Source organism: Pituophis catenifer, unplaced genomic scaffold (assembly GCF_029215685.1).
Source record: "Pituophis catenifer annectens isolate HBS135680 unplaced genomic scaffold, rPitCat1.0.hap2 SCAF_14, whole genome shotgun sequence".
NCBI classification, from domain to species: Eukaryota; Metazoa; Chordata; class Lepidosauria; order Squamata; family Colubridae; genus Pituophis; species Pituophis catenifer.
The window spans coordinates 19,097,982-19,123,810 of NW_027256894.1; the positions used below are offsets into that span (position 1 = coordinate 19,097,982).

The 25,829-nt window shown below is 43.2% G+C and overlaps 1 protein-coding gene across 1 annotated transcript; it reads left to right on the plus strand.

Moving 5' to 3' along the window:
* Positions 1-778: 778 nt before the first annotated feature.
* Positions 779-23,700, plus strand: SORD (sorbitol dehydrogenase). Its single transcript, XM_070953674.1, is given in 10 exon segments — positions 779-825; positions 827-869; positions 4,886-4,919; positions 8,288-8,452; positions 9,336-9,495; positions 13,564-13,682; positions 14,508-14,573; positions 17,540-17,715; positions 19,267-19,388; positions 21,298-23,700. Coding segments are annotated over 10 exon segments (1,098 nt in total). The 3' UTR covers positions 21,464-23,700.
* Positions 23,701-25,829: the final 2,129 nt, after the last annotated feature.

The following is a 25,829-nucleotide window of genomic DNA, read 5'->3' on the forward strand; positions in this document are numbered from 1 at the left end:
GCGTCTTCTTCCCCCTCCTGCTCTTCTCCTCCTCCTCCTCTTCCCCCTCTTCTTCTTCTCTTCCTCCTCTTCTTCCCCCCCTTCCTTTTCTTCTTCTTCTCCTCTCTTTTTGTCTTCCTCTTCTTCTTCCTCCTCTTTCTTCTCGTCTTCTTCCCCCTCCCCCTCTTCTTTGTCTTCTTCCCCCCCTCCCCCCTTTTTCATCTTCTTCTCTCCTCTTCCTTATCGTCTTCTTTCCCTCTCTTCTTCTTCTTCTCCTTTTCTTCATCTTATTCCTCCTCCCCCCTCTTGTCTTCTTCTCCTTCTCCTCTTTGTCTCCCTCTTCTTCCTTCTCTTCTTCCCCCTCCCCCCTTTTCTTTGTCTTCTTCCCCTTCCTCTTCTTCCTCTTCTTCTCCTCTTCTTCATCGTCCTCTTCTCCCCCCCTCCTCCTCTTCTCCCCCTCCCCCTCTTCTTCATCTTCCTCCTCCTCTTCTTCATAATCCTCTCCCCCCCCTCCCCCTCTTCTTCATCGTCCTCTTCCCACCCACCCCTCCCCCCTTCTTCCCTCTCCTCCCCCACCCCCGGCTTTTATTGACCCCCCCCTCCCCCCCTGAGCGTTGGGGAGGGAGGACGGAGGGCTTAAAGCTCCCCCCCACCCCCCAGCCTTGGGACCCTGCCAGGGCAGAGTCCGACCCCCCCCCCCCGACCTCCGCCTCCTCCTCCTCCTCCTCCTCCTCCCCGCTGAACTTAGCCTTGGCCGGCCGGATAAAGTTCCCTGCCGAGGCGGAGAGCAGACGGGGCGATGGCGGCGCGGGGCGAGGCCGTGGAGGCGGCGGCGGCGGCGGGCGGCCAACTTGGCCGTGGTGGTGCGGGCAGCTGGCGAGCTGTGCCTGGTAGGGCGGCTCTGTCTCCCCCGGGGGCCCGGCTGCAGGGAGGGAGGGGGCGGGGCAAGCGGCGGGCGCCTGCTTGGAGAAGCTGCCCCCCCCCACCTTGCAATGACATTGCAAAGGGGCTGGCGTGGAAATCGGCCCTGGCGCTGGGGAGGGGGGGGGGGAGTGGGGGGGGGTTTGGGGGGGGGCGGGTCGCTTGGCTGGCTGCCCTGGCACCAGCAGCCCTCCCCCCCGACCCAATTCACCAGGGATCTGGGCGCCGGGCAGCTGGGGTCTTCTTGGGGGGGGGGGGAGGTGGTGGTCTCTGGCCCCTGGGTCAGCCTGGGCTCGGGGCTTTTAGCCAAGGAGTGTCTGGACTATTTGGGGTTAGGAAAACCCTCCTGGTTTCATGCGAGAGAGCCAGGAAAAAGGAAAAAGCGGTTGTTACTGAAATTGACTGGCTGTTTGTCAATGTCACTCTCTCTCTCTCTTCCTCCCTTCCTTTCCTTTCCTTTCCTTTCCTTTCCTTTCCTTTCCTTTCCTTTCCTTTCCTTTCCTTTCCCTTTCCCCTTCCTTTCCTTTCCTTTCCTTTCCTTTCCCATCCCTTCCCTTCCCTTCCCTTGCCCCTTTTCCCTCTCCTCTCCTCTCCCTCCTCCTCTCCTCTCCTTTCCTTTCCTTTCCTTTCCTTTCCTTTCCTTTCCTTTCCTTTCCTTTCCTTTCCTTTCCTTTCCTTTCCTTCTTTCCTTTCCTTTCCTTTCCTTTCCCTTTCCTTTCCCTTCCTTTCCTTTCCTTTCCTTTCCCTTCCCTTCCCTTCCCTTCCCCTTCCCCCTTCCCCCTTCCCCCCTTTCCCCTTTCCCCTTTTCTCTTTCCTCTCCTTCCCTTTCCCTTTCCTTTCATTAAAAGGCAGCTTTAAAATAAATCACCAAGAAGAATATTTCCCCCCCCCCTCCGCAGGTTTTTCCCTTTCCCTGTCCACCCCTGTGCAAAAGGCTCTTACTGAACCACTCTGTCCTTCAGCAGATTAGATATTCCTGGGGTTATTTTTTTTTTTTACCAGATGAAAAAAACCTGGGGGGAGGAGGAGGCCCATTATTAATGATTTTATGGCGGTGATCTGGTTCCTACATATTGCTAAACCACGGTTGGTTTAAACATGGCTTCTCATCTCAGGTTGCCCCTACAAAGCCATCATTCCCCCAAGGTTGCTATTTGACATCATATGAAAAGTAGACAATTGACCCCTTTGGCTTCATTTAAAGAATGCATCCTGTCTGCGGTCTGGTTTGCAGAAAGCAAATGTTTGCCAAAACGTCATAAAAAGAAATTGCATTTGTAAATTTCTGCTTTTAAAACTAGGGAGCAATCAGAGTTGGGGTTTTGCATCCGGATCTTAATGAAAAAGTCGTTTATTGGCAGTTGTGGAACATTGTTTTTTATTTGTTGAAAAGGGAAGGGCTTATCAATAAAAGAGCGAGATATCAAAATTCTTTTTTAAAAAAACCAAACCCATAGAATTACCATTTTTAAGAGGAAGCAAAAAAAATAAATAAATGGGGAATTTGCCCCTGTTGTATGATTTGGTGGTTATTGAGATCTTCTCATAGTGTGACATTTATCTGGTTCCAGAATCAAGACTCACAAGCTAAACATTAAACAGACTTAAGTATTTTATGGCCACAGCCGTTTAAGATATATTATCTCACCTTTCCCCAGTTAGTACAAAGTTATTATCTTTAAATAATGCCCATATCAGGCTTTATTTTCTCAGAGGATTTAAAATATAATTTTAATTTTAAAATATAATTTGTTTCTAAGCGGTGCTTGTGTTTGTGTTGATAGAAATAGTGGGGAATCCGATTTCAGCCTTTGTTGAATTAGGCAAAGGTATTATATATGGCATTGTTTCTGTTGAGCACTTATTTTCTTTAGAAAGTGATGCACCATCGAAAGTGATGTGAAAAATGGACGAAATCTTTTCCCATTTCTCTTTGGACTTTTCTTACCCTCTCCCTTCACGATTGTAAATTATTTAGAGTTTTTTCCAAGGATTTACTCCTACTTCTAAAAAGCTAAAAAAACCCTAAACCCTAAAAAAAGAAAAGAAAAGAAAAGAAAAAAGAAGAAAAGAAAAGAAACCAATGCAATGCAATGCAATGCAAAGCAGTGCACCCCTATCCTTTATAAAGAATAAATATTGGAATTTTAAGTTGTTGGCAAGCAAGGGAAGAGCAGGACATGAAAATAAGACTGCAGGTTTTGTCTTATGAAAAGAAGTGAAAAGAAGGGACCAGGGGTGACATGATAGCAGTGTTCCAATATTTGTGGGGCTGCCCCAAAGAAGAGGGAGTCAAATCATTCTCCAAAGCACCTGAGGGCAGGACAAGAAGCAACAGGTGGGAAACTCATCAAGGAGAGAAGCAACTTAGAACTAAGGAGAAATTTCCTGACAGAACAATTAATCTTTGGAATGGCTTCTCTCCAGGGGTTATGGGTGCTCCAACACTGGAGTCTTTTAAGAAGAGATTAGACAACCATTTGTCTGAAATGGTATATAGATCTCTCCTGCTTAAGCAGCGGGTTGGACTCAAAGACCTCCAAGATCCCTTCCAACTCTGTTACTCTATTATTATTAGTCTTATTTGCATTTATCCTAGCCACCCCAATTCAATCGTGTCTAATTCTCAACACTTCCTGGACAAGTCCCTGCAGCTTTCTTGGCAAGGCTTTTCAGAAGTAGTTTGCCATTGACTTTTTCCTAGGGCTCAGAGAAAATGACTGGCCCAAGGCCATCCAGATGGCTTCCTCTAAGGCAGGACTGGAACTCACAATCTCCCTTAACTATGACACCACTCTCTCTTTCTCTATTTGTAATTGCTCACCCCATAAATCCTTTATAGAATTTACCTTTCTGCACACCAGCAATTCTACCAATGCTTTTTTAATTTTTTAATATGAAAGAGGAAAAAAAATGGGAAAGGAAGCCCTTTCATGTCCAAACAGAACTCCCCTTATCAAATTATTCAATTAAAACATTAACAGAAGTGTACAAATTAGAACAGAACAGAACAGAATAACAGAATAGAAAAGAATAGAATAGAATAGAATAGAATAGAATAGGAATGGAATAGAATAGAATAGAATAGAATAGAATAGAATAGAATAGAATAGAATAGAATAGAATTCTTGATTGGCCAAGTGTGATTGGACACACAAGGAATTTGTCTTCGGTGCATATGCTCTCAGTGTACATAAAAGATACATTCATCAATAATCATAAGATACAACACTTAGTGATAGTCATAGGATACTAAATAAGCAATCAAAATTATACTAGGAAACTAAATATAACAATGTAAACCGTAAAGATACAAGCAAGAAGGTTATAGTCATAGGTAGAAGGAGATAGGTAATAGGAAGGATGAGAAGAATAATAGTAATACAGTCTTAATAAATAGTTTGACAATGTTGAGGGACTTAGTTGTTAGCAGAGTGATGGCGTTCGGGGAAAAACTGTCCCTTGTGTCTAGTTGTTCTGGTGTGCAGTGCTCTATAGCGTCGGTTTGAGGGTAGGAGTTGAAAACAGTTTATGTCCAGGATGTGAGGGGGTCTGTAAATATTTTCATAGCCCCCCTTTGTTGACTAGTGGAGTATACAGGTCCTCAGTGGAAGGCAGGTTGGGTAGCCATCGTTTTTTTCTGCAGTTCTAATTATCCTCTGAAGTCTGTGTCTGTCTTGTTGGGTTGCAGAGCCAAACCAGACAGTTATGGAGGTACAGATGACAGACTCAATAATTCCTCTTTAGAATTATAGTAAACTAGTAGTATGTACAGTTTATACTTTTTAACTAGTTCCTCCAGGTGTGATCCTGGAAAGGAGCTTGTTTAATTGTAGAACGAGAAGCAAATTCTTCATAACCGTTGATCCTTGAATTGGCAAGGAATTTCCAGGGCAGACTAGCTGATTTAATTTTGGTATGAGCTGCATTAAAGTTTCGTCTGAACCTTCCCTAAAATTTTTTTTTCCTTCTTTCTTTCTTTCAGGAAAACCGACCTGTTCCTGAACCTGGTCCTAATGGTAAGTTGGGATATTCACTTTTTGGAATATCAGCATTTTATTTTCAACTGGTACGTTCAACGGGCATGTTGAAGGAAGGTGATGAATAGCTTTGGACGGTGAGGGTCGTGTTCCAGGGCACAGTTGTTACTAAACCGGTCTCATTTATTTGCCAGATTTTATCTTCACCCTGGTTTATTTATTAGGCATCCTGCAGTATAAATATTGTTCAGTGAAATGTAAAAATCTGAAGCATTTGAGGGCTTCCCCAAGCTTGGTTGGGTAACATTATCAGTGCTAGGAATGAAATGTCTGCAAGAAAATAATCCAGCTCAGAGAGCACCAAGGACCCTTCATTTCAATCCTGAGCTATAAATAGTCTCCTTTAGTGGTAGGAGTGTCTTGGGATTCTATACCATACAAAGCATATAGAAAAAAAGAAGGCCAAAGAACATGAGAGAGGCTTAGAAGAAGACGAAGAGACAATATGAAAGCGATGCCTACGACAGCATCAAATAACCATGGTTGAGGCCACCAGAAATGCTAAGAACAGAACTTTGTATTTCCCTCGACACCCAAGTGGTAAAAGAGGAGGAGGAGGAGAAGAAGATAAATATAAAGTTTATTGTCATTGTATGTATATACACAGTATACCCACATAACACCCAGAGACCAACCCCAACACACATGACAATCCCCAAACACCCCCCCACCCACCACAAATTCCCCACCCCTAAACCACCCAAACATCCACACAACAGATTAAATAATGCTGTCCAACACTCTCAATGGTGCTGCGATAGTAGGACAGAAGTAGATGCTGAGACAGATTTATCTTCCTGAGCATTCTCAGGAAGTACAGCCTCTTCTGTGTCTTCTTCCCAAGCATCTCAGCATTCATAGTTCATGAGAGGTCCTCCGAGATATAAATACCCAGAAATTTAAAATTACCGACCCTCTCCACCTCCTCACTATTTATGTACAATGGTAAATGTATATCTCTCTTCCTCCTGAAGTCAGTTATAAGTTCTTTAGTTTTTTTGGTGTGAAGAAGAAGAAGAAGAAGGAGGAGGAGGAGGAGGAGGAGGAGGAGGAGGAGGAGGAGGAGAAGAAGAAGAAGAAGAAGAAGAAGAAGAAGAAGAAGAAGAAGAAGAAGAAGAAGAAGAAGAAGAAGAAGAAGAAGAAGAAGAAGAAGGGAATCCTTGGTGTTCTCTAAGCTTTGTTGTTTTTTTTACAGATGTTTCATTACTCAACTAAGTAATATTAGTGCTAGAAGGGAGTGGGATGTGCAGGGAGGAGGAGGAGGAGGAGGAGGAGAAGAAGAAGAAGAAGAAGGAAGAAGGAGGAGGAGGAGGAGGAGCAGAATGTAGCCTTTCTTTAACAACAAAATATTGCAACTCCTCCCCCTTTTTCTAATCCAGTCCGTTAGGGAGATGTTTGTCTGAGCTGTTTCCAGATGTTACCTGGATGTCCTGAATTTTTTAAAAAAAACCCCAGTCCCTTTTGCCTCCAGTCCCTTTTGCCAGCACCTCGATATGTCCATCAGGGTCATCTTATGTCTTCACCTCTACATATTTGTTTCTTTTTATCATTGTGATAAAATTGCCCCAGCTCTGGACGCCAAAGAACTGGATGAAAGGTTCAGCTAGGAAACCACTTGCCTGGAGGAGTCTTAGCAGCTTACATCGGTGTGAACCGACAAAGCATGTCCTGAAGTGATTAGTCCTGGTGCAGGTATTGCAAAACCATGTGACTCTTGTACACGATGGGCTTTCCAATTTCCTTGATTATGTCTCTATGCCCACTCAGTGTCCGGTAAATTGGAGTTGCCCCAGGGTCATCAGTTCTGCAAGAAATAGGACACAGGTGGATTTTAGGGCATGCTTTTATAGGTAACGTGAGCCAAAAAAAAAATATCTTCTAAGTCATGTATTTGCTTGTGTCTGATAATTCTATCTCTGCAATGTTCTGTCAATGTCCTGCAAGACTTAAGGACGAGAACAGTCAACAGTTTCTTCATATTTATTTATTTTTTAAAAAAAGTTTTTTGTTTTTTTTTTTTTTTTTACAAACATATCAGTGCGTAAACAGTGTGACGCCTGGGTGTCATACATTCTAATACAAATAAAGCTAATAGCATTAGTCATAGTTATTGCTTTCAATCCAACATATATTTCTAATAGCGATACGTATTTATGTGAAGTTGCAATCTTTCATTATTCAATTATTCCACGTTTTCTCTTATTATTACTCTTATATTCTAATACAAATAAAGCTAATAGCATTAGTCATAGTTATTACTTTCAATCCAACATATATTTGTAATAGCGATACATATTTATATGAAGTTGCAATCTTTCATTATTCAATTATTCTATGTTTTCTCTTATTATTACTCTTATTATATAAAAATGTCAACAGGTTCTTAATTTATTAAGATATATTCTGATAGCTTTGTAAATATGTCACCCTTTTGCTATTTTCTTGGAACTGGATCGGATCCGGGCTCATTCTTTCAATAGACTCTTGAGATTTAAGGAAAAGAAGGATTAGGGGGGACATGATAGCAGTGTTCCGATATCTCAGGGGCTGCCCCAAAGAAGTGGGAGTCAAGCTATTCTCCAAAGCACCTGAGGGCAGAACAAGAAGCAAAGGGTGGAAACTAATCAAGGAGAGAAGCAATTTAGAACTAAGGAGAAATTTCCTGACAGAACAAATTAATCAGTGGAACAACTTGCCTCCAGTTCACTACCACAATCTGGAAATGAATGCAAGTTGAGTTTTCTTGGTCTCACACTCTTGTGTTTTTGATATAGGTAGTCCTTAATTTGCAATTGTTTGCAACAGAACAACTGTTCAAAGTTACACTTGACTCTCCTTGGGTCTATTTATGACCTGGATTTGAAGTTCCGACGGTTGAATCCCGTGGTCATGTGACTGAACTTCAGGTGCTTAGTAGCACAACTGAATTAACGGCTTTTTTGTAGTGTCTCGTGGCCATGTGACCAGATTGTACAATGGTTTTGCTGAAAACTAGCCCTTCTGGTTTTGGGCAAAACTGCACACAGCAAACCACTGGTTTCTTAATGCTCTTAAAAAAAATCAAGTTGATCATATGATTGACCAATTTTTCAAACTCACGATTTGCAGGCTCCGCTGCAGTCATAAATCGAGGACTACCTGTATTGTTATTTGGGCTTTTAGCTCTTCAGTTTTTAATCTCATTTACATAAATAGGGCATGTCAATCATAGCGATGCATGGATCCATATTTACTTAAAGGGATTTAGATGAACCAATCAGTCACATTTCTGTTGCTTCTAAAATCTGCACCTCTTTAGAGTGTATGTAACGTTGATTTCTCTCTCTGATTCCTCTCTTTTGTAACAGAAGTGCTTTTGAAAATGCACTCCGTGGGAATCTGTGGGTCTGACGTCCACTACTGGCAACATGGGCGAATTGGAAATTTTGTGGTGAAATCTCCAATGGTGCTGGGCCACGAAGCTTCAGGAACCGTTGTTAAAGTAGGGTCTTCAGTAACCGAGTTAAAGAAAGGTGAGCTGAAGCTGTTCCCAAGTCACTTCCATCTTTCCTCTTAGTAGCTGATGAGTAAGGATTGAATAGCATGTACAAACAGCTGGAGGTAGGGATTTCCAGCTCCATCTCAATTGCTATGGATTTGGGATAAATATAATCGAATTGTTGGCTTTAGGACCAAAATCAGCTGGAAAAAATAGTGGAATCAAGAAAAACAATAGTTTTATTTTGGGCAGATTTATTTATTTATTTTCTGCGATGGCTGTGCCAGACTCTTTCTTGTCCCTTTCTCTACAATCTCTCCCTCTGTCCCTGAACTTCTAAACCACTCCACAAAGTATTATTTGGCCTTTGACTTAAAAAAAAAGTTGGGCAACCACGATTTGTAAAAATGTTTATATACTGCTTTTAGATCCAGCCTCTCTTTCATTAATGCAGTAGAGCCATCTGACTTCTATCTGTCTCCTAATGTCCTTTGTGTAAAATGTGACAGATCCTCACAGAGCAGAGATTTTCAAAGATCTGCCTTATCGGGTTGGAACTTAGGGGAACTTAATGCTAGAACGACATGATTTTGTGGGGCCTAGCAAATCCAGAAGTTTCTAAATTATATCTCGTCCTCTTCTGAGTAGGTAAATTCTTGTCATTTGATTCTTACCTCAGCTTGAATGTCTGAAATATGACTGGACTGCTCTAATGATTACAAGAAAAGCTCTAGGGCTTTTAGGTTTCATCAGCTTTCAGGTGATAAATATTTAATATTAATACTTAATAATAAGTATTTCATAGTATCTGTTTAGAGTTAAATAATGCGAATGGGTCTCCTAGATACGCAAATCTCTTTAGTGGGTAATTTCCCCCCCCTGCTTTCTCTCCTTCTTACATCCTTGTGGTCTCGCAGGTGATCGAGTAGCTATTGAGCCTGGCGTTCCTCGAGAAATCGACGAATTCTGCAAGATTGGACGTTACAACCTCTCTCCGACCCTTTTCTTCTGTGCAACCCCTCCTGACGATGGGAACTTGTGCCGATATTACAAACACAATGCCAACTTTTGCTACAAGTGAGTTTTGGGAGAAACCATATCATGAAGCTAACCAATCCGGAACAATAATGTAGGGTTTTTCCTGGGTTTAATTGACTTTGAGCAGTGTAAGGTAAAGGTAAAGGTTCCCCTCGCACATATGTGCTAGTCGTTCCCGACTCTAGGGGGCGGTGCTCATCTCCATTTCAAAGCCGAAGAGCCAGCGCTGACCGAAGACGTCTCCGTGGTCATGTGGCCGGCATGACTAAATGCCATAGGCGCACAGAACGCTGTTCCCTTCCCACCAAAGGTGGTCCCTATTTTTCTACTTGCATTTTTTACCTGCTTTCAAACTGCTAGGTTGGCAGAAGCTGGGACAAGTAATGGGAGCTCACCCCATTACACGGCACTAGGGATTTGAACCGCTGAACTGCCGACCTTTCAATCGACAAGCTCAGCGTCTTAGCCACTGAGCCACCGCGTCCCCCTTGAGCAGTGTGAAGTTCTCTAAATGTGCAACTTGGGGTTACGAACAGGCAGAATCTCAACCATATAATTGAAATTGAAACCCTAAATCACCCTAAATCACAACACACAGCCATAGATAAATTGGGAATCTTTAGCATTCAAAACCAAAGAATTAGCCCATGAATCTGAAATCTTTACAAGCAAAGCAAATGTTCTTTTTAAATCACAGCCCTTCCTTTCCCTAATGGATAGACATAGCACTATTCCAATTTTCTGCTCAAATCATTGGTTTTTCCCCCCCCCCTGGATCATTTCAGTGGTCTGGAAAGAAAAGAAAAAAAAAACAAATTTAATCATAAGATAGTAAGAGTTTTCATGCATATTTCTAAAGTGTTCAAAACCAGCAGGCTGTAAAATTTAGGGATTAACTAACACAAGAAGTAAAATACTTACTTAGTTCTGCAGGGGATGGAGAACTTAAAAATGATCACAAATATTTATTTATTGAAAATTATTTATTGAAATTTATTGTTTATATGGCTGCTACATCCCACAGCAATGTCCCTGGGAAGTGCACAACGATTAAAGCGAACAATTAAAAAACAACACTCGTTCATTAAGGCGTGTTTTGAGTTCACGGAAACCACAACCAATCAACCCGTAGAGCTAACTCAGTCTTCTGCTCTGATGCTTGGGATAATAGGTATGGATAAGTTTCAGATATAACAGAGATTAGTCATGAAGAAGCAAAGAAACTCCTATAAAGGAGAATATTTGTAGCTCAGTCTTGAAATGAAGGGTTCATAGTGCTCTCTGAGCTTGCCTGTTTCATTACCCTAACTACAGTATTTTTCAGAGTATAAGATGCACCTTTTTCCCCCTAAAAGGGGGTGAAAATTTAGGTACGTTTTATATACCGAATGTAGCCCCGCCCACCCACTGTCCCCCACCCTTTGGCCTCTGCCCCCCAGCAGTTTACCTCCTTGCAGCAAGCAGCAAGAAGAAACAGCTCCTTTCAGCTTTAACACAGCCTAATTAACACAAGTTGATTGGATCGGCCTCCCGACTCTCAGCTGTTTTGTTCTCAGTTGTTTTGCGCCGGCCTCTGCTGCTTACTGCATGGAGGTAAATTGCTGGGAGCAGATTTTGTTCCTTGTGCTAATTAAGCTATACTGAAAACGAAAATGAAAGTAAAGCAGGCTGTTTGCTGCAAAGAAGCAAAATTGCTGGGCGGCAGAGGCAGATTTCTTTTTCTTCTTTTCCTCACCAAAAAAGATAGGTGCTTTTTATAGTCCGGTGCGTCTTATACTCTGAAAAATACGGTAGGTTAACATCATCAGACTGATGATGTTACCTAGTTGGGTAAGGAAACGCCTGCAAGAAAACAAGCAAGCTCAGGGAGCACCAAAGAAACTCCTTCTCAAAAACGCATTTTTATAATTCTGCGAGAGGCAGCAAGAGAATATTATTAAATATCCCCTTTCCACCGTTAACCCTTTTCCTCTGCGGTTCTTAATAATTCTTTGAAAGTTGTAATAATTTTTGAATATTTTTTGAACTTGGAGTGATTTTTGAATTCTTTGCATATTTTAATCATTCATTGATTTTTTTTTTTCCTCCCTCCAATATTGTCTAGAGCAGGGATGGCTAATCTTTTTGCCATCGTGTGCCAAAAGCGGGAGGAGCGCAGGGGGTCATGCACCCATAATTCAATGCACCCCATCCACCTGAACTCCCCCCACGTTTGGCACATGATGGCATGGTGGGCCCGGTAGGCCTGCTTTTTGCCCTCCCCAGGTTCCAGAGCCTTTCTAGGCGCCTGGGGAGGGTGAAAACATCCTTCCCCAAACCCCTGGAAACCCTCTGGATGCCAGAAACAGCCTGTTTCCCAACTTCTGATGGCCCTGGAAAGCCTGAAAATCAGTTGGCCAGTGTGCGCATGCATGCCGGACCTGAGCTAGGGCAACGCTTGTGTGCCCACTGATATGGCTCCACGTGCCACAGGTGGCACGCGTACCATAGGTTCACCATCATGGGTCTAGAGTTTTATTTTCTGGGCTCCAAAGTCCTGTGGCAAGTAAAGGGGACTTTCCCCATCTGTAAGTTAAGAGACTGGGAGTTGCCAGCAAGACAAAAAGGTTGGGTACCTGTTTTCTTGTTATGTTTTCCAAGGAACAGTTTTCAGACGCTGGAGTCTGCACTAAAGATTAAGACTCCTCTTAAAATAGCAGAACTCTTGTGCATGCCAACAGCAACGCCCTCAGGCAGTTGGGACTGGCTGATCTAAAAGCAAGATAATGCCAGCAAGATTAACTGCAGCTTTGAAATAAAGGAAGTAACAATCTTACTCCACACCGTTTGTTGGCAGAACCTCTTGTGGTGGAGAGTTTTGAAGAAGTAATTGTATATGTCAGTTTCAGAAGGCTTAAACGATTGGCCTGAAATTCATCCTTTTTCAGAGGAGGTTAAAAAAACCTCTAATTACTGCTAATCAGTTACGGGATGAAGGACCGTCACTCAATGGCCTTTGACATGCTTACCTAGAAAAAAAAATTACATTACATTACATTACATTACATTATATTAGAATATTAGAATAACAGACTTGGAAGGGACTTTGGACGTCTTCTAGTCCAAGGCAGGACACCCTATTCCACTTCAGACAAATGGTTATCCAACATCTTCTTAAAAACTTCCAATGTTGGAGCATTCACAACTTTTGGAGGCAAGTGGTTCCACTGATTAATTGTTCTCTCTCTCTCTCTCTCTCTCTCTATATATATATATATATATATACTATATATATATATATACTATATATATATATATATATATATATATATATATATATATATATATATATATAGTGTTCTATAGATACATTATTATATATTTCTTTTCTTTTCTTTTCGTAGGCCTTTATGTGTATTTCTCTGTAGCCAGGTTCTTCCTACGTAAACCAAGATTTTTCACCTAGTTCAGTGAAATCACAATCCACTAGGCTTTTTTTTCTGGCAGCCAGCAAGCACTGGGCAGCAGAGTTTCACCCCTGCATAATAATAATAATAATAATAATAATAATAATAATAATAATAATAATAATAATAATAATAATAATAATAATAATAATAATTTTATTTCTATATCACCCTTCTCCCGAAGGACTCAGGGCGGTGTACAGCCAATTTAAAAACACAGGACACAACAATGATTAAAAATTGAAATAATTAAATAAATTTGGCTGATTTAAAACCCCCCAAATTAAAATACCCCAATTTAAAATTATTATGTTGATAGCCCTGCCTGGTGGAACAACAGGGTCTTCAGTGCGCAGCGAAACACCTGGAGGTCGGAGATCTTACGTATTTCCGGGGGCAGTTCATTCCACAGGGCTGGGTTTGTGCTTAATTTATATTAAGCCATTGTTCTTAGGTTTTTAATGTTTATGCTTTGGAGATTTGGAGATTGGTTAATCCTGACTGGGGGGAAGGTTTTGGGGATGCTTTCTACGTGTGATTTTCGCGCCTATTGCCTCAGACCTTACTTTCCTTTGGTTGCATTCAGATGACACTCTGACACTTTGGTTTCTGCTTTACAGACACTAATGGAAGTTCTTTGGTCTGTTTGGTCTCCTTGCAGACTTCCAGACAACGTCACCTTTGAGGAAGGCGCTCTTGTAGAACCTCTTTCAGTTGCAATTCATGCCTGTAGAAGAGCCGAGGTGACCCTGGGTAGCAAAATCTTCATTTGTGGTGCTGGTATGGAAGACTTCGGCGTCTCTTTGATTTTTCTAAAACTGATGTATTTATATTAGTCCCAAGGGATGATTCTTCCCAGACACCAAAATAGCTTCCATCCTCTTCATATCTGAATTGGAGGCCACTTCGGATGTGGCATCCACAGTTCTCTTCCCAAAAGGTTCACCTGTGATTCTGTCTTTGCTTTTTTAAAACAAAGCAAAAACCATGTTTATTGTGGCGCTTTTATTGTTTCCCACCGGTGCTCTTTTTATAATGTAGTTTTATCCAGGGGTGAAATGCTACCATTTGGGCGAACCGGTAGTAATAAAAGCTACCAGTTCGGGCGAATCGGTAGTAAAAATAAGCTACCGAACCACTATTTCCGATGATCAGCTGTGTCGTGCGATTTATATTCGATTTATATTTATATTTCCTGCTTTCTAGCAAATCTAAATCATGCGGCACAGCTGTTCCCCCCCCTTGCTGTTCTACTTACCTTCAAAAGGCTCCTTTTCCCATGCGCAGAGGGCATCTGGTGTGCACTGCGCACATGTTCGCGCAGCATGTTTTTGGTGTGCACTGCACATGCGTGCAGAGCATGCATTTGGCATGCATGCACAGCATGTGTTTGGCACACTGTGCATGCGCTCACACACGGTGTGCATTTGGTGCGCACCATACATTCACGGGGAGCGAAGTGGTGGTAACCCGCGGAGGATTTCACCACTGGCTTTATCGTTTAAAAAAGAAAGATGTTCTTTAGAAGAGCCCGTTGGCCATCAAACTCTGTGCAATAAATAACCAGACTTCGTTTTGATGTTCCCCATCTCTCTGTCTTCTTAGGACCCATTGGGCTTGTGAATTTGATTATTGCTAAGGCGATGGGAGCTGCCCAAGTGGTGATTAGCGGTAAGATCAATTTACAATCTGGATGTCTAATTTTGTGTGTCTGTGTGTTTGCAGTTCAGCTTTCCAAGTTTACATGAGATAAAGGACTAGTGTTACCTGGGTAAATACAGAGCTGTTAAATTTATTTATTTTATTTATTGGTTCGATTTATATGCCGCCCTTCTCCGGAGACTCAGGGCAATGTGAGCAATAGCCTTCATACTTTTGTATATACCTACTTAGTAGGGCTTTCGGCCCCCCCTAAGCGGTGTTCTTTTTTATACAAAGTCAGCTTATTGCCCCCACAATCCGGGTCCTCATTTTACCTACCTCGGAAGGATGGAAGGCTGAGTCAACCTTGAGCCTGGTGAGATTTGAACTCGCAGTAATTGCAGGCAGCTGGAATGGGACAAAGGAAGAAATATTATTCAAAGCATGAGGCAAATCTAGCAAGCTCCAAGTTTTTTCTTCTTCTAAACCTTAATGGTGTCTTTTGCATCGATCATGAAGAACGACTGTTCAATATAAGTCTAGTATGACTCTCTGTGAGTCCACAGACACATCTATAGAGTCGTCTTGTCATCTTCTGGGATGTGTTTTTGGCTTCCCAATCAAAATCGCCACTCGGAGATTTCTTGATGGACTTCTCAAACAAATATAAACGAGGCTGATCTTGCTCTGGGTTTAGAGATCATCAGAGATTGGCTCGGTCCCACTATATAGTTGGGCACTTTGAATATTGTTCCCTTGGAGGCAGTGATGAAATGCAAATTTTTTTGCTACTGGTTCTGTAGGAACCAGTATGGTGGGCGTGGCTTGGTGGTGGTTGGTCATGTGACTGGATGGGCGTGACCAACATTTTTTTTTTTTTTACTTTTTAAAGCATTTTTTACTACCTATTCGCCTGAACCGGTAGTAGTAAAATGCTTTTAAAAAGTAAAAAAAAAAAAATGTTCCGAAGATCGCGGTGCACAGCTGATTGACAATCAGCAGTACTGAGCGATCATCAGAACCTTTTTTTAAACTTTTTTTAAAGCATTTTTTAAACTACCTATTTGCCCGAACCGGTCGTTTTTATCACTACCAGTTCGCCCAAACTGGAGTGAACGGGTAGCATTTCACCCCTGATAGAAGGCACTTCATGGATTCTCCATCATATACCCACTTCCAGGTGACTGTGGGAAAACAAAATGATGCTACTGTACAAGATACAGCAATGTCTCCAATCTTAGCAAGTTTAGGATGGGTGGACTTCAACGCTCAGGAGTTACTTTATTTTGCTTTTCCTGAATTCTGCTAGCCTTCTGAGATCTTCTCCCACCTTCTCAGCATTTCTTGGCCTTCTGAATGTTTTCATGGCAGAGCCGAGAGTTTTAGTTACCTTGGGAAAGTGTTTTTGGGTAAACACTTTTAAAGATGATCCCTAAAATTCTGTTACAGTACATAACCAACTTATCCTAGCTTATGGACTTCTGCAGAATTGAAGTTTAAGATATGGGACTTGCTTTTAATTCTATCTAAATGTAAATGAAACCGAATTTGACCTTTGTTTTACGTCTGCTTGATTCTGGAGCCTGGCCTTCCCTTGTCAATCAACATTTGCTTTAAAAATGTTGCGTAGCCCTGGATAAAAATCTATTTGTCGATGGCTTTGTTCGCTACTCACGTTAGGGGTTGTAGGAAAGTGAGTGTAAATAGAATAGCTTGGAATGCAAGAAAGAGAGCTGCTCTCTGACATCGGTCAAATATATCCAAGGTAGGAACAATTAATTAGCAGGAAAGAATGCATTCTTTCAAACTGTGAACTTTTTTGAGAATTTGCAGCACCTTAAAGACTAACAGAGGAACTGCTGCCAAAGGTCACGCTAAATGAACTCTGAGATACAAGGGTCCTTCAAAAGTCTTCTCCTTAAGTCCTTAACGTTGCTTATGCAGATCAAGTTCTGTTGGCTTAAGGCAGTGTTTCTCAACCTTGGAAGCTTGAAGATGGGTGGACTTCAACTCCCAGAATCCCCCAGCCAGCAGCGCTGGCTGGGGGATTCTGGGAGTTGAAGTCCACCCATCTTCAAGCTTCCAAGGTTGAGAAACACTGCCTTAAGGGCTTCATGAGCCGCCCAGGGGTAGGTTCTACTTACCCAGAGAGCCTCCTCACCAGCTCCGCGGGCTGCTGGTAGACCACAACTGCCAACAGTTTCCAGGGATCCTGGAGAGACTCTAAAAGCCAAATGTTCTTAAATCTGGAGTGGACAGCCTTCTATTGATTAGACTTCCTTCTATGCTTACTAGCAAGGAATGTTGGAAGTTGTTGTCCACAATGTCACGTCAAGCTTAGCTTCTTATCCTGTCCTAGAAGCACTTCAGAGAAGGAAAGCATGGCTGGTAGTGGGCCATCCTCAAAACTCTCGATTTGGTCGAGAGGCGCCACTCCTCTCAGATAATAATTAAATTAACCTCTTGGGATCCTATTTATTTATTATTTATTATTAAATTTCTATACCGCCCTTCTCCCTGAGGACTCAGGGCGGTGTACAGCCAAAATTAAAAAACATGCAGTACAAATATTAAAAAAAAACAATTAAAAGATATATAAATTTGGCCCCATTAAAACTCACTACCAATTAAAACATTTAAAAATTTCTTCTTAAGCCAGCCCGGCTTGCTTGAAAAAATGGGTTTTAAGGGCACGGCGGAAGGCACGGAGGTCTTGGATTCTCCTTATCTCTGGGGGCAGCTGATTCCAGAGGGTGGGAGCCCCCACAGAGAAGGCCCTCCCCCTGGGGGTCACCAGCCTGCACTGTTTGGCTGATGGCACCCCGAGGAGGCCCTCTCTGTGGGAGCGCACGGGTCGATGGGAGGCCGTCGGTAGCAGCAGGCGGTCTCGAAGATAGCTAGGCCCGATGCCATGGAGCGCTTTAAAGGTGCTTTCATTTTTTTTTATGATGGCTATGAATTTTTTATTTTTTATTTTTTGCTTTCTTTGCCTATAGATTTGTCTGCTCCCCGACTGGAAAAAGCTAAAGAAATTGGGGCTGATTTCACCATCCAGGTTAAAGGGCAGAGCCCTGAGGTGCTGGCCAGTATGGTGGAAAGCTTGTTGGGGTGTATGCCTGACATCACCTTGGAATGCACTGGGGCCGAATCCTGCATCCAGACTGGAATCTACGTGAGTGTTTCATAGCTTAAAGGCATCAAGAATAATTTTTATCATGTACAAGATAACAGGTGTAAGTATAAACATGGACATGAACATAGGAAATGAGTACGAATAAATGGGGACAGTAGGACAGGGACGGTAGGCACGCTGGTGCACTTATGCACCAGAGGTGGGTTTCAGCAGGTTCTGACCAGTTCTGGAGAACCGGTAGCAGAAATTTTGAGTAGTTTGGAGAACTGGTAGTAAAAATTCTGACTGGCCCCGCCCCCCATCTATTCCCTGCCTCCCAAGTCCCAGTTGATCGGGAGGAAATGGGGATTTTGCAGTATCCTTCCCCTGGATTGGGGAGGGAATGGAGATTTTACAGTATCTTTCCCCTGGATTTTTTTTTTTTTTTAATTTGATTTATATGCCGCCCTTCTCCGAAGACTCAGGGCGGCTTACAATGTGCTCAGCAATAGCCTTCATCCTTTTGTATATTTATACAAAGTCAGCTTATTGCCCCCACAACTGGGTCCTCAATTTACCTACCTTAGAAAGGATGGAAGGCTGAGTCAACCTTGAGCCTTGGCGAGATTCGAACCCTGCAGTAATTGCAGGCAGCTGGTCTTAATAACCAGCTTAATAACAGGGTGCCTTAAACTACTGTACTACCAAGGCTCTTATTGGGGAGGGAATGGAGATTTTACAGTATCCTTCCCCTGGATTGGGGTGGGAATGGAGATTTTACAGTATCCTTCCCCTGCCATGCCCACCAAGCCACACCCACAGAACTGGTAGTAAAAAAATTTGAAACCCACCATTGTTATGCATGCCCCTTTTACAGACCTCTTAGGAATGGGGTGAGGTCCACGGTAGACAGTTTAAGGTTGAAACTGTGGGGGTTTGAGGATGTAACAATGGAGTCCGGTAGAGCATTCCAGGCGTTGACCACTCTGTTGCTGAAATCGTATTTTCTGCAATCAAGTTTGGAGCAGTTTACCTTGAGTTTGTATTTATTGTTTGCCTGTGTATTATTGAGGTTGAAGCTGAAGTAGTCATTGCCAGGTAGGACATTGTAGCAGATAATTTTATGTACTATGCTTAGGTCAGACCGTAGGCGGTGTAGTTCCAGGTTGTCCAGGCCCAAAATTTTGAGCCTGGTGGCATAAGGTATTCTGTTGCGAGCAGAGGAGTGGAGGAGTCCTCTCGTGAAATACCTCTGGACTCGCTCGATTATATTAATGTCCAATATACAGTGCAGATTCCAGACAGACGAGCTGTATTCAAGAATTGGTCTGGCAAAGGTTTTGTATACCCTAGTTAGCAGTACAATGTTACCAGAGAAGAAGCTTCGCAAAATTAGGTTAACAACTCTTAATGCCTTTTTGGCAATTGATATTTTTGGCAATTGATAATTGAGAGACTTGATAGTTGGACTAGAAAACCTCCAAGGTCCCTTCAAACTCTTGTTATTCTATTCTATTCTGTTATTCTATTATGACAGAGGGAAAGGTAGTCCTGGCATGTTGGCTTCTGGAGAAGTTGGAAATGAACTTGGATCTCCTTATTTCTTCTCAGGCAACCCGTTCTGGTGGGACTCTAATTTTGGTGGGTCTGGGCCCAGAAATGGTCAACTTGCCCATCGTGAACGCAGCGGTGCGTGAGGTGGACATCCGTGGGATATTTAGATACTGCAACACGTAAGTATTAATCATGGGTCTAGGGGGATTCTGGGAGTTGAAGTCCACCCATCTTCAAGCTACCAAGGTTGAGAAACACTGATCTAGAGGAACAAATAGAGATTTATTTTCCTCATACCTGGCCTGGGGGATGGGATGGGATAATGTTTTATTGATCTTGGACACTGAATCGAGGACTGTGAACTGTTCTAAGACTTTTGTCAACTGTATTTTTTAAAAATTAAAATCGAACAAAACATCAATCTTAGAAAGTTCTTGAAATCTGATCAGTTCGTCACTGTGCCGCACAAGGAAGACAAATAGGCTTTCATTGTGTAGCAGCTATTTTGTTTTGTCGTCAAAAAATGGTGTGGCTGAGGAAATTCTGTACCTAAATTATAATCGCTTTTATCAAGAGGGTGTGGACGAGTTTGAAACGGATAGAAAACATTGTACAATATAGATAATTTAGGTACAGAATGTTTGGTGCTTCATCTAAAACACAATTGCGCAAACGTCTGATACCTTGAACATAATTAAAAAGAGAGGGAAAAAAAATCTTAAACGTGATTTAAATACAAATTTAATTCATTTAATTGATGTAATTTAAATACATTCAAATACATCATACTGGGTTTCCAGTTGTGACGCTCTGAAATTTCCTGATTATTTTTGTTTTAACAGAACGCAATTGCGCGTAATCCTCGAATTACGACCGCAATTGAGCCCCAAATTTCTGTTGTTAAGTGAGACAGTGAGTTGTTCAGTGAGTTTTGCCCCATTTTACAACCTTTGTTGCCCGAGTTGTTAAGTGACTCACTGCAGTGTTTAAGATAGCAACCCAGCTGTTAAGTGAAAATTCGTTTGACTTTGACTTTGCTTGCCAAAAGTTTGTAAAAAGAGATCACACCGTCACCAGACACTGCAATTGTCATAAATATGAGTCAGTTGCCAAGCGTCTGAATATTGATCATGTGATCGTGGGGATATGGCAGTGGTCGTAAGTGTGAAAAACGGTCATACCTCACTTTTTTCGGCTCTGTTGTAACTCTGAACAGTTAGTAAATGAACTGATGTACCTATATATTTGTATTTAGAAGGTGAAATCATCTCTGCTCTTTGATGGGTCTTGGAAATCTCTTTCTAATAATAATCCTGGGATCTGGTTAAATGAGAGAAACAGTGGTCAGAACTCCTAAAATTACAAGAGAAAAATTAATTTTATTATTAGAGTTGATTACTGTAACTTGAGACGCAGTGGCTCAGTGGCTAAGATGCTGAGCTTATCGATCAAAAGGTCAGCAGTTCAGCGGTTCGAATCCCTAGTGCTGCGTAACGGGGTGAGCTCCTGTTACTTGTCCCAGTTTCTGCCAACCTAGCAGTTCGAAAGCAGGTAAAAAATGCAAGTAGAAAAATAGGGACCACCTTTGGTGGGAAGGAAACAGCGTTCCGTGCGCCTTTGGCGTTGAGTCATGCTGGCCGCATGACCACGGAGACGTCTTTGGACAGCGCTGGCTCTTCGGCTTTGAAACGGAGATGAGCACCGCGCTCTAGAGTTGGGAACGACTAGCACATATGTGCGAGGGGAAACTTTACCTTTTACTGCAACTTATTAATTTTGATTAGTATTAACAATTAATATGCATCAATATTCTGGGGGAAAAGCACTGTCATTATGAGATTACTATTAGAGAATACTTTTATTATTACTACCATGATGAATATTCCTCAAAAGAATTGCAACTAGACAACACACTTGTCTATGTGGATTTTGAACATGTTGCTCTTTCTATTTCTATTAATAAAATAATAATAATATTAATATTGTTTTTTTTAAAAAAATAATCCTTGCCACAATCAGCCGTTCAAAATCTGGGTATGTGTGCAATTCCCTTTTTTTTGTTTCTTTGGTCTTTTGCTTTCTTCGCAGGTGGCCCATGGCGATCGCAATGCTCGCATCGAAAAAAATCAACGTGCAGCCACTGGTGACTCACCGTTTCCCTTTGGAAAAGGCCATGGAAGCATTTGAGGCAACCAAGAAAGGCATCGGGATCAAAATTATGCTGAAATGTGACCCAAATGATCAGAATCCCTAAAAAAAAAAAAAAAAAAAAACCAAGTCATTGTATCCCATTCTACTTTCCTGTTAGGGAGAATTAAGTCCACGGAGAAGAAAATACAAACAAAGTGACTCAGTGCCTTAAACTGATGATAATGTCGAGCCCTCGTCAAGGAAACAAATGCTATGCAAATTATTTGGAAACTTGAACCTAAAAGGAAACCTTGAAGTCGGATGAATAAATGACCTCTGTCATGACAAGTGAAATGTGTCATTGGAACCAGCGCAGAACTGCAAAATTAGGTCTCCATGTTTAATGTTCGGCACAGCGCAGCTCTCTGGGTCTGTGAAAGGCATCAGGGGGAGGGCAGGGTTTCCTAGGTGAGACGTCAAGGACTGAAGGTTCCAATTTGGCATTCTCAGGGATGTGTGTGGTCCATCAGGAGCCGTTCAGGATTTGAAAGGGCGTGTCCCTCGTGATTGTTCCGATCCACTTCTTGCAGACTTTGAAACTGCTACACACTTTTCCCATCCGTTCAGAAGTTCCTGCAGGAGTTAGTATGAAGTTCTATCCAGACCAATTTACATGAAGACATGGGTACCTACAAACTGGGAATTTTGGATTATAATCTTGTAAGATCGTCTAAAGTGTGAATGAATGGCACAGAAAGTAGGGCTATCAATTCTCCATCCCATCTGAAGAAAACTTCCTTCCTTCCTTCCTTCCTTCCTTCCTTCCTTCCTTCCTTCCTTCCTTCCTTCCTTCCTTCTTTTCTTTCTTTCCTTCTTCTTTCCTTTTTTCCTTCCTTCATTCCTTCCCTCTACCCCTAATTCTTCCTTCGCTACCCCTCTAATCCTTCCTTCCTTCTTTCCTTCCCTCTCTCCCTCTCCCCATAATCCTTCCTTCGCTCCCCCTCTAATCCTTCCTTCCCTCTCTCCCTCTCCCCATGATCCTTCCTTTGCTCCCCCTCTAATCAATCCTTCCTTCCTTCCCTCCCTCTCCCCCTAATTCTCCCTTCGCTCCCCCTCTAATCCTTCCTTCCTTCTTTCCTTCCTTCCTTCCTTTTCCTTCCTTCCTTCCTTCCTTCCTTTCTTCCTTCCTTCCTTCCTTCCTTCCTTCCCTCTACCCCTAATTCTTCCTTCGCTCCCCCTCTAATCCTTCCTTCCTTCGCTCTCTCCCTCTCCCCATAATCCTTCCTTCGCTCCCCCTCTAATCCTTCCTTCCCTCTCCCCCTCTCCCCATAATCCTTCCTATGCTCCCCCTCTAATCTTCCCTCCCTCCTTCTTCCCTCCCTCCCTCTCCCCATAATCCTTCTTTCGCTCCCCCTCTAATCCTCCCTCCCCTCTCCCTCCCTCCCTCCCCTTCCTTTTCTGATAGAAAGGTAAGGGATGCTAGAAACCTGCTGCAGTTCCATCCTCCTACCTCCGTATCTCCTGGAGACTCTTGAGGTCATGGGTTATTAGTTACCACTAGTTCCTTGAACAATGTCATTACTATACCTTTTCTAGCCCTCACTGCTTTATGGATGTTTATTTGTGCATGTATGTGGAAAGAGAATCCTGGTTGCTCCATTGCTCAGTTCCTCTGCAAATACAACTATTGTACCAGAACATCCTGGTTTTGTAACCTACAGGGATGGCTTTACCCCTCGCTGTTAGAACAAGAACCATTTCCTTGTAAAGCCATACCCCTCCTTGTGGGATGTAGACATGTGCCACAAAGACACAAAGCCACGCCTCCTTGGGGCATGTAGACAAGTGGTCCAGGTGGTGAACTTTAATTTGGAAGGGCAAAGTTCCTGTTGGATCATTGGCACCAGAGGTGGGATTTACTTACCTTCCCTACCGGTTTGCAAATGTGAGCGTGTGCTTGCTTGCGCTCGCTTTGCTCACATGTGCCACCTCTGCGCATGCGCAGTAGTCACACATTACGTCCGGGCGAGTGGGTGGAACTTCCCACAGTCGCCGCTACTGGTTCGCGCGAACTGTCTGAATCCCACCACTGATCGGCAGCCCTAAAGCCCTGGGTTTTCCCTAGGAGGCGAATATGGTAACCCCAGGGAGAACTTTCACTCACGAGGCCCTGGGGCGTTATGTTTGTTCTTCCTTAGTTCAAAATGACGTTACCTGAGCAAATAAAAGGAGAAAGTAACTTATGTTAAAGTCTGTTGAAATGGCTCAAAGTCTTTCACGGGTCGGTGACTTGCAAGTTGATTCTGTGGCGTTCGGAAATTCAAGGAAATAAAATGCTTTTTCCTTCCCCCTACCACTTTATTCCTATTCTGGTCTCTTGTCATTTGAGGCGCTGTTTGCCTCTGTGTAAGGGTGGCGCGATCCTGTTTGCAGTAACCACAAGTTCAGCAGTATTTGATTTGATTTAATTTGATGTATTAGATTTCTATACCGCCCTTCTCCTGAAGGACTCTGGGCGGTGTACAGCCATATTAAAACACATATAAATATACAAAATTTAAAACAATTTAAAATTGAATATATAAAAATTTGGCCCATAGATTAAAACACACATACACCCATTCTAAAATTCGTATTAGGCCAGGCCGGTTTGTTAGAACGAGAGTCTTCAAAGCGCGGCGAAAGGTACGCAGGTCGGGGATGAGATGAATCTCAAGGGGCAGCTCATTCCAGAGAGCTGCTGCCCCCACAGAGAAGGCTCTCCCCCTGGATGTCGCCAGTCGGCATTGTCTGGCCGACGGCCCCCTGAGGAGCCCCTCTCCGTGGGAGCGTATTGGCCAGTGGGAGGCTGTTGCTGGCAGCAGGCGGTCTCATATATAACCTGTGTCAGCATTCTGATGCTGCCATAAAAAGACGAGGCTTGACTTTTCACCTACTTATTTTCTCTGTAGATAATATCCCCTAGGAGATGGGATGAGGAAACATTCCTGTGGGTTGAGGTCAGAAGCTTGGGAGACTGACTTGGAAGATGGCCAGTGAGAAGATGAGAATTGGGGAACGGAAAGGGAAGGGTTTGGGGGTCAGAGGGTTAGTATTGGCTACGACGAAGTTGGGGACAGATCTGTCGTGCTCAATAAATGGAATATTTCAGCAAAGATTAATTGTTTGGGAGTGCAATTTATTTGAGATGACATCGAAACCTGACACCCTGGTCCTAAGCCATGGAGCGCTTTAAAGGTGATGACCAACACCTTGAATCGCACTCGGAAGACCACCGGGAGCCAGTGCAGCTCGCGCAGGAGGGAAGTTACGTGGGTGCGCCGAGTCGCCCCCATAACCACCCGCACGGCCGCATTTGCAGACGGAATGGGACTTTTCGCCTCGGTCTCTTTGCCTTGCCTGTTTCACCTTAAGGTTTTTGCCTCTGCGTTATTAGCCACAAATTTTTCTCCTCGGCTGACACGCCCCCAGTCTTTTGCCACGGCACATCGGCCACGGCCCCTCCGTCCCAGTCCCTTAGCCGGGGCCCATTCGTCAAAGTACAGTTCACGTCGGGCTTTTGGCCTCCCAGGACAATTCGCACCCAGTCAATCGGTGCAGGGACTCGGGGGCTTTGGGAGTGGAAGAGCAGGGGCTGTGGTTCAGAGGGAGGCTCAGGAGGGCCAGCAACCCCCCCCCTTTGTCCAAAGTGCCAGAGACAAGGGCTGGTTTGCATCGCCACGAGCTGCTTGCTGGTCAGTTGGGAGCCTCCCAAAGCTGCCGAGAACAGCGCAGGGGTGGGGTGGGGGAGGGCGGCTGTAAAGGATGAGGGATCCATCACTCCAAATGGGAAGAGAAGAGGGGGGGGAGAGAAAGAAAAAGAAGGAAAAGAAAGGGGAGAGAGAAAAAGAAAAAAGGGAGAGACAGTTCAGAAACAGGCAAGGCGAAGAGACCGAGGCGAAAAGTCCTACACCCATTTGCAGATAGTCGGAGTTCTAATCTAAACATTGAAAGGCAATGCTTCAGTATTTCCAATTCCCCCCCCTCCTGAAAGCCAGGCTTCTATAAAATGCACACTGCTGTGTGTTTATCCAGCCACAACCTTCCTCTTTATTCCAACGAAGGATGCTTAGAACTATAGAATAAGTCCCTTAATAAGAATAACAGAATGACAGAGTTGGAGGGGATCTTGGAGGTCTTCTAGTCCAGCCTCCTGCTCAGGCAGGAAACCCTATACCAGGAGTCAGCAATCTGCAGCTCTGGAGCCACATGTGGCTCTTTCACCCCTCTGCTGTGGCTCCCTGTCACTCAAAATATGCATCGCAACTGCCAATGTGCGACACCGGCCGGCACGCGATTTGTTGAGCTTTTCAACCTCTGGTAGGCCAACTATGGATAAATTCAAGAAAAGAAAGTTTCACAAGAAAAGAGAACGTTTAATTCAACTACATATGCTAGTTCTGTGGGCGCTCAGGAAATAGTCAGGCACGGGAAGGGTTTTGTGGCTCCCG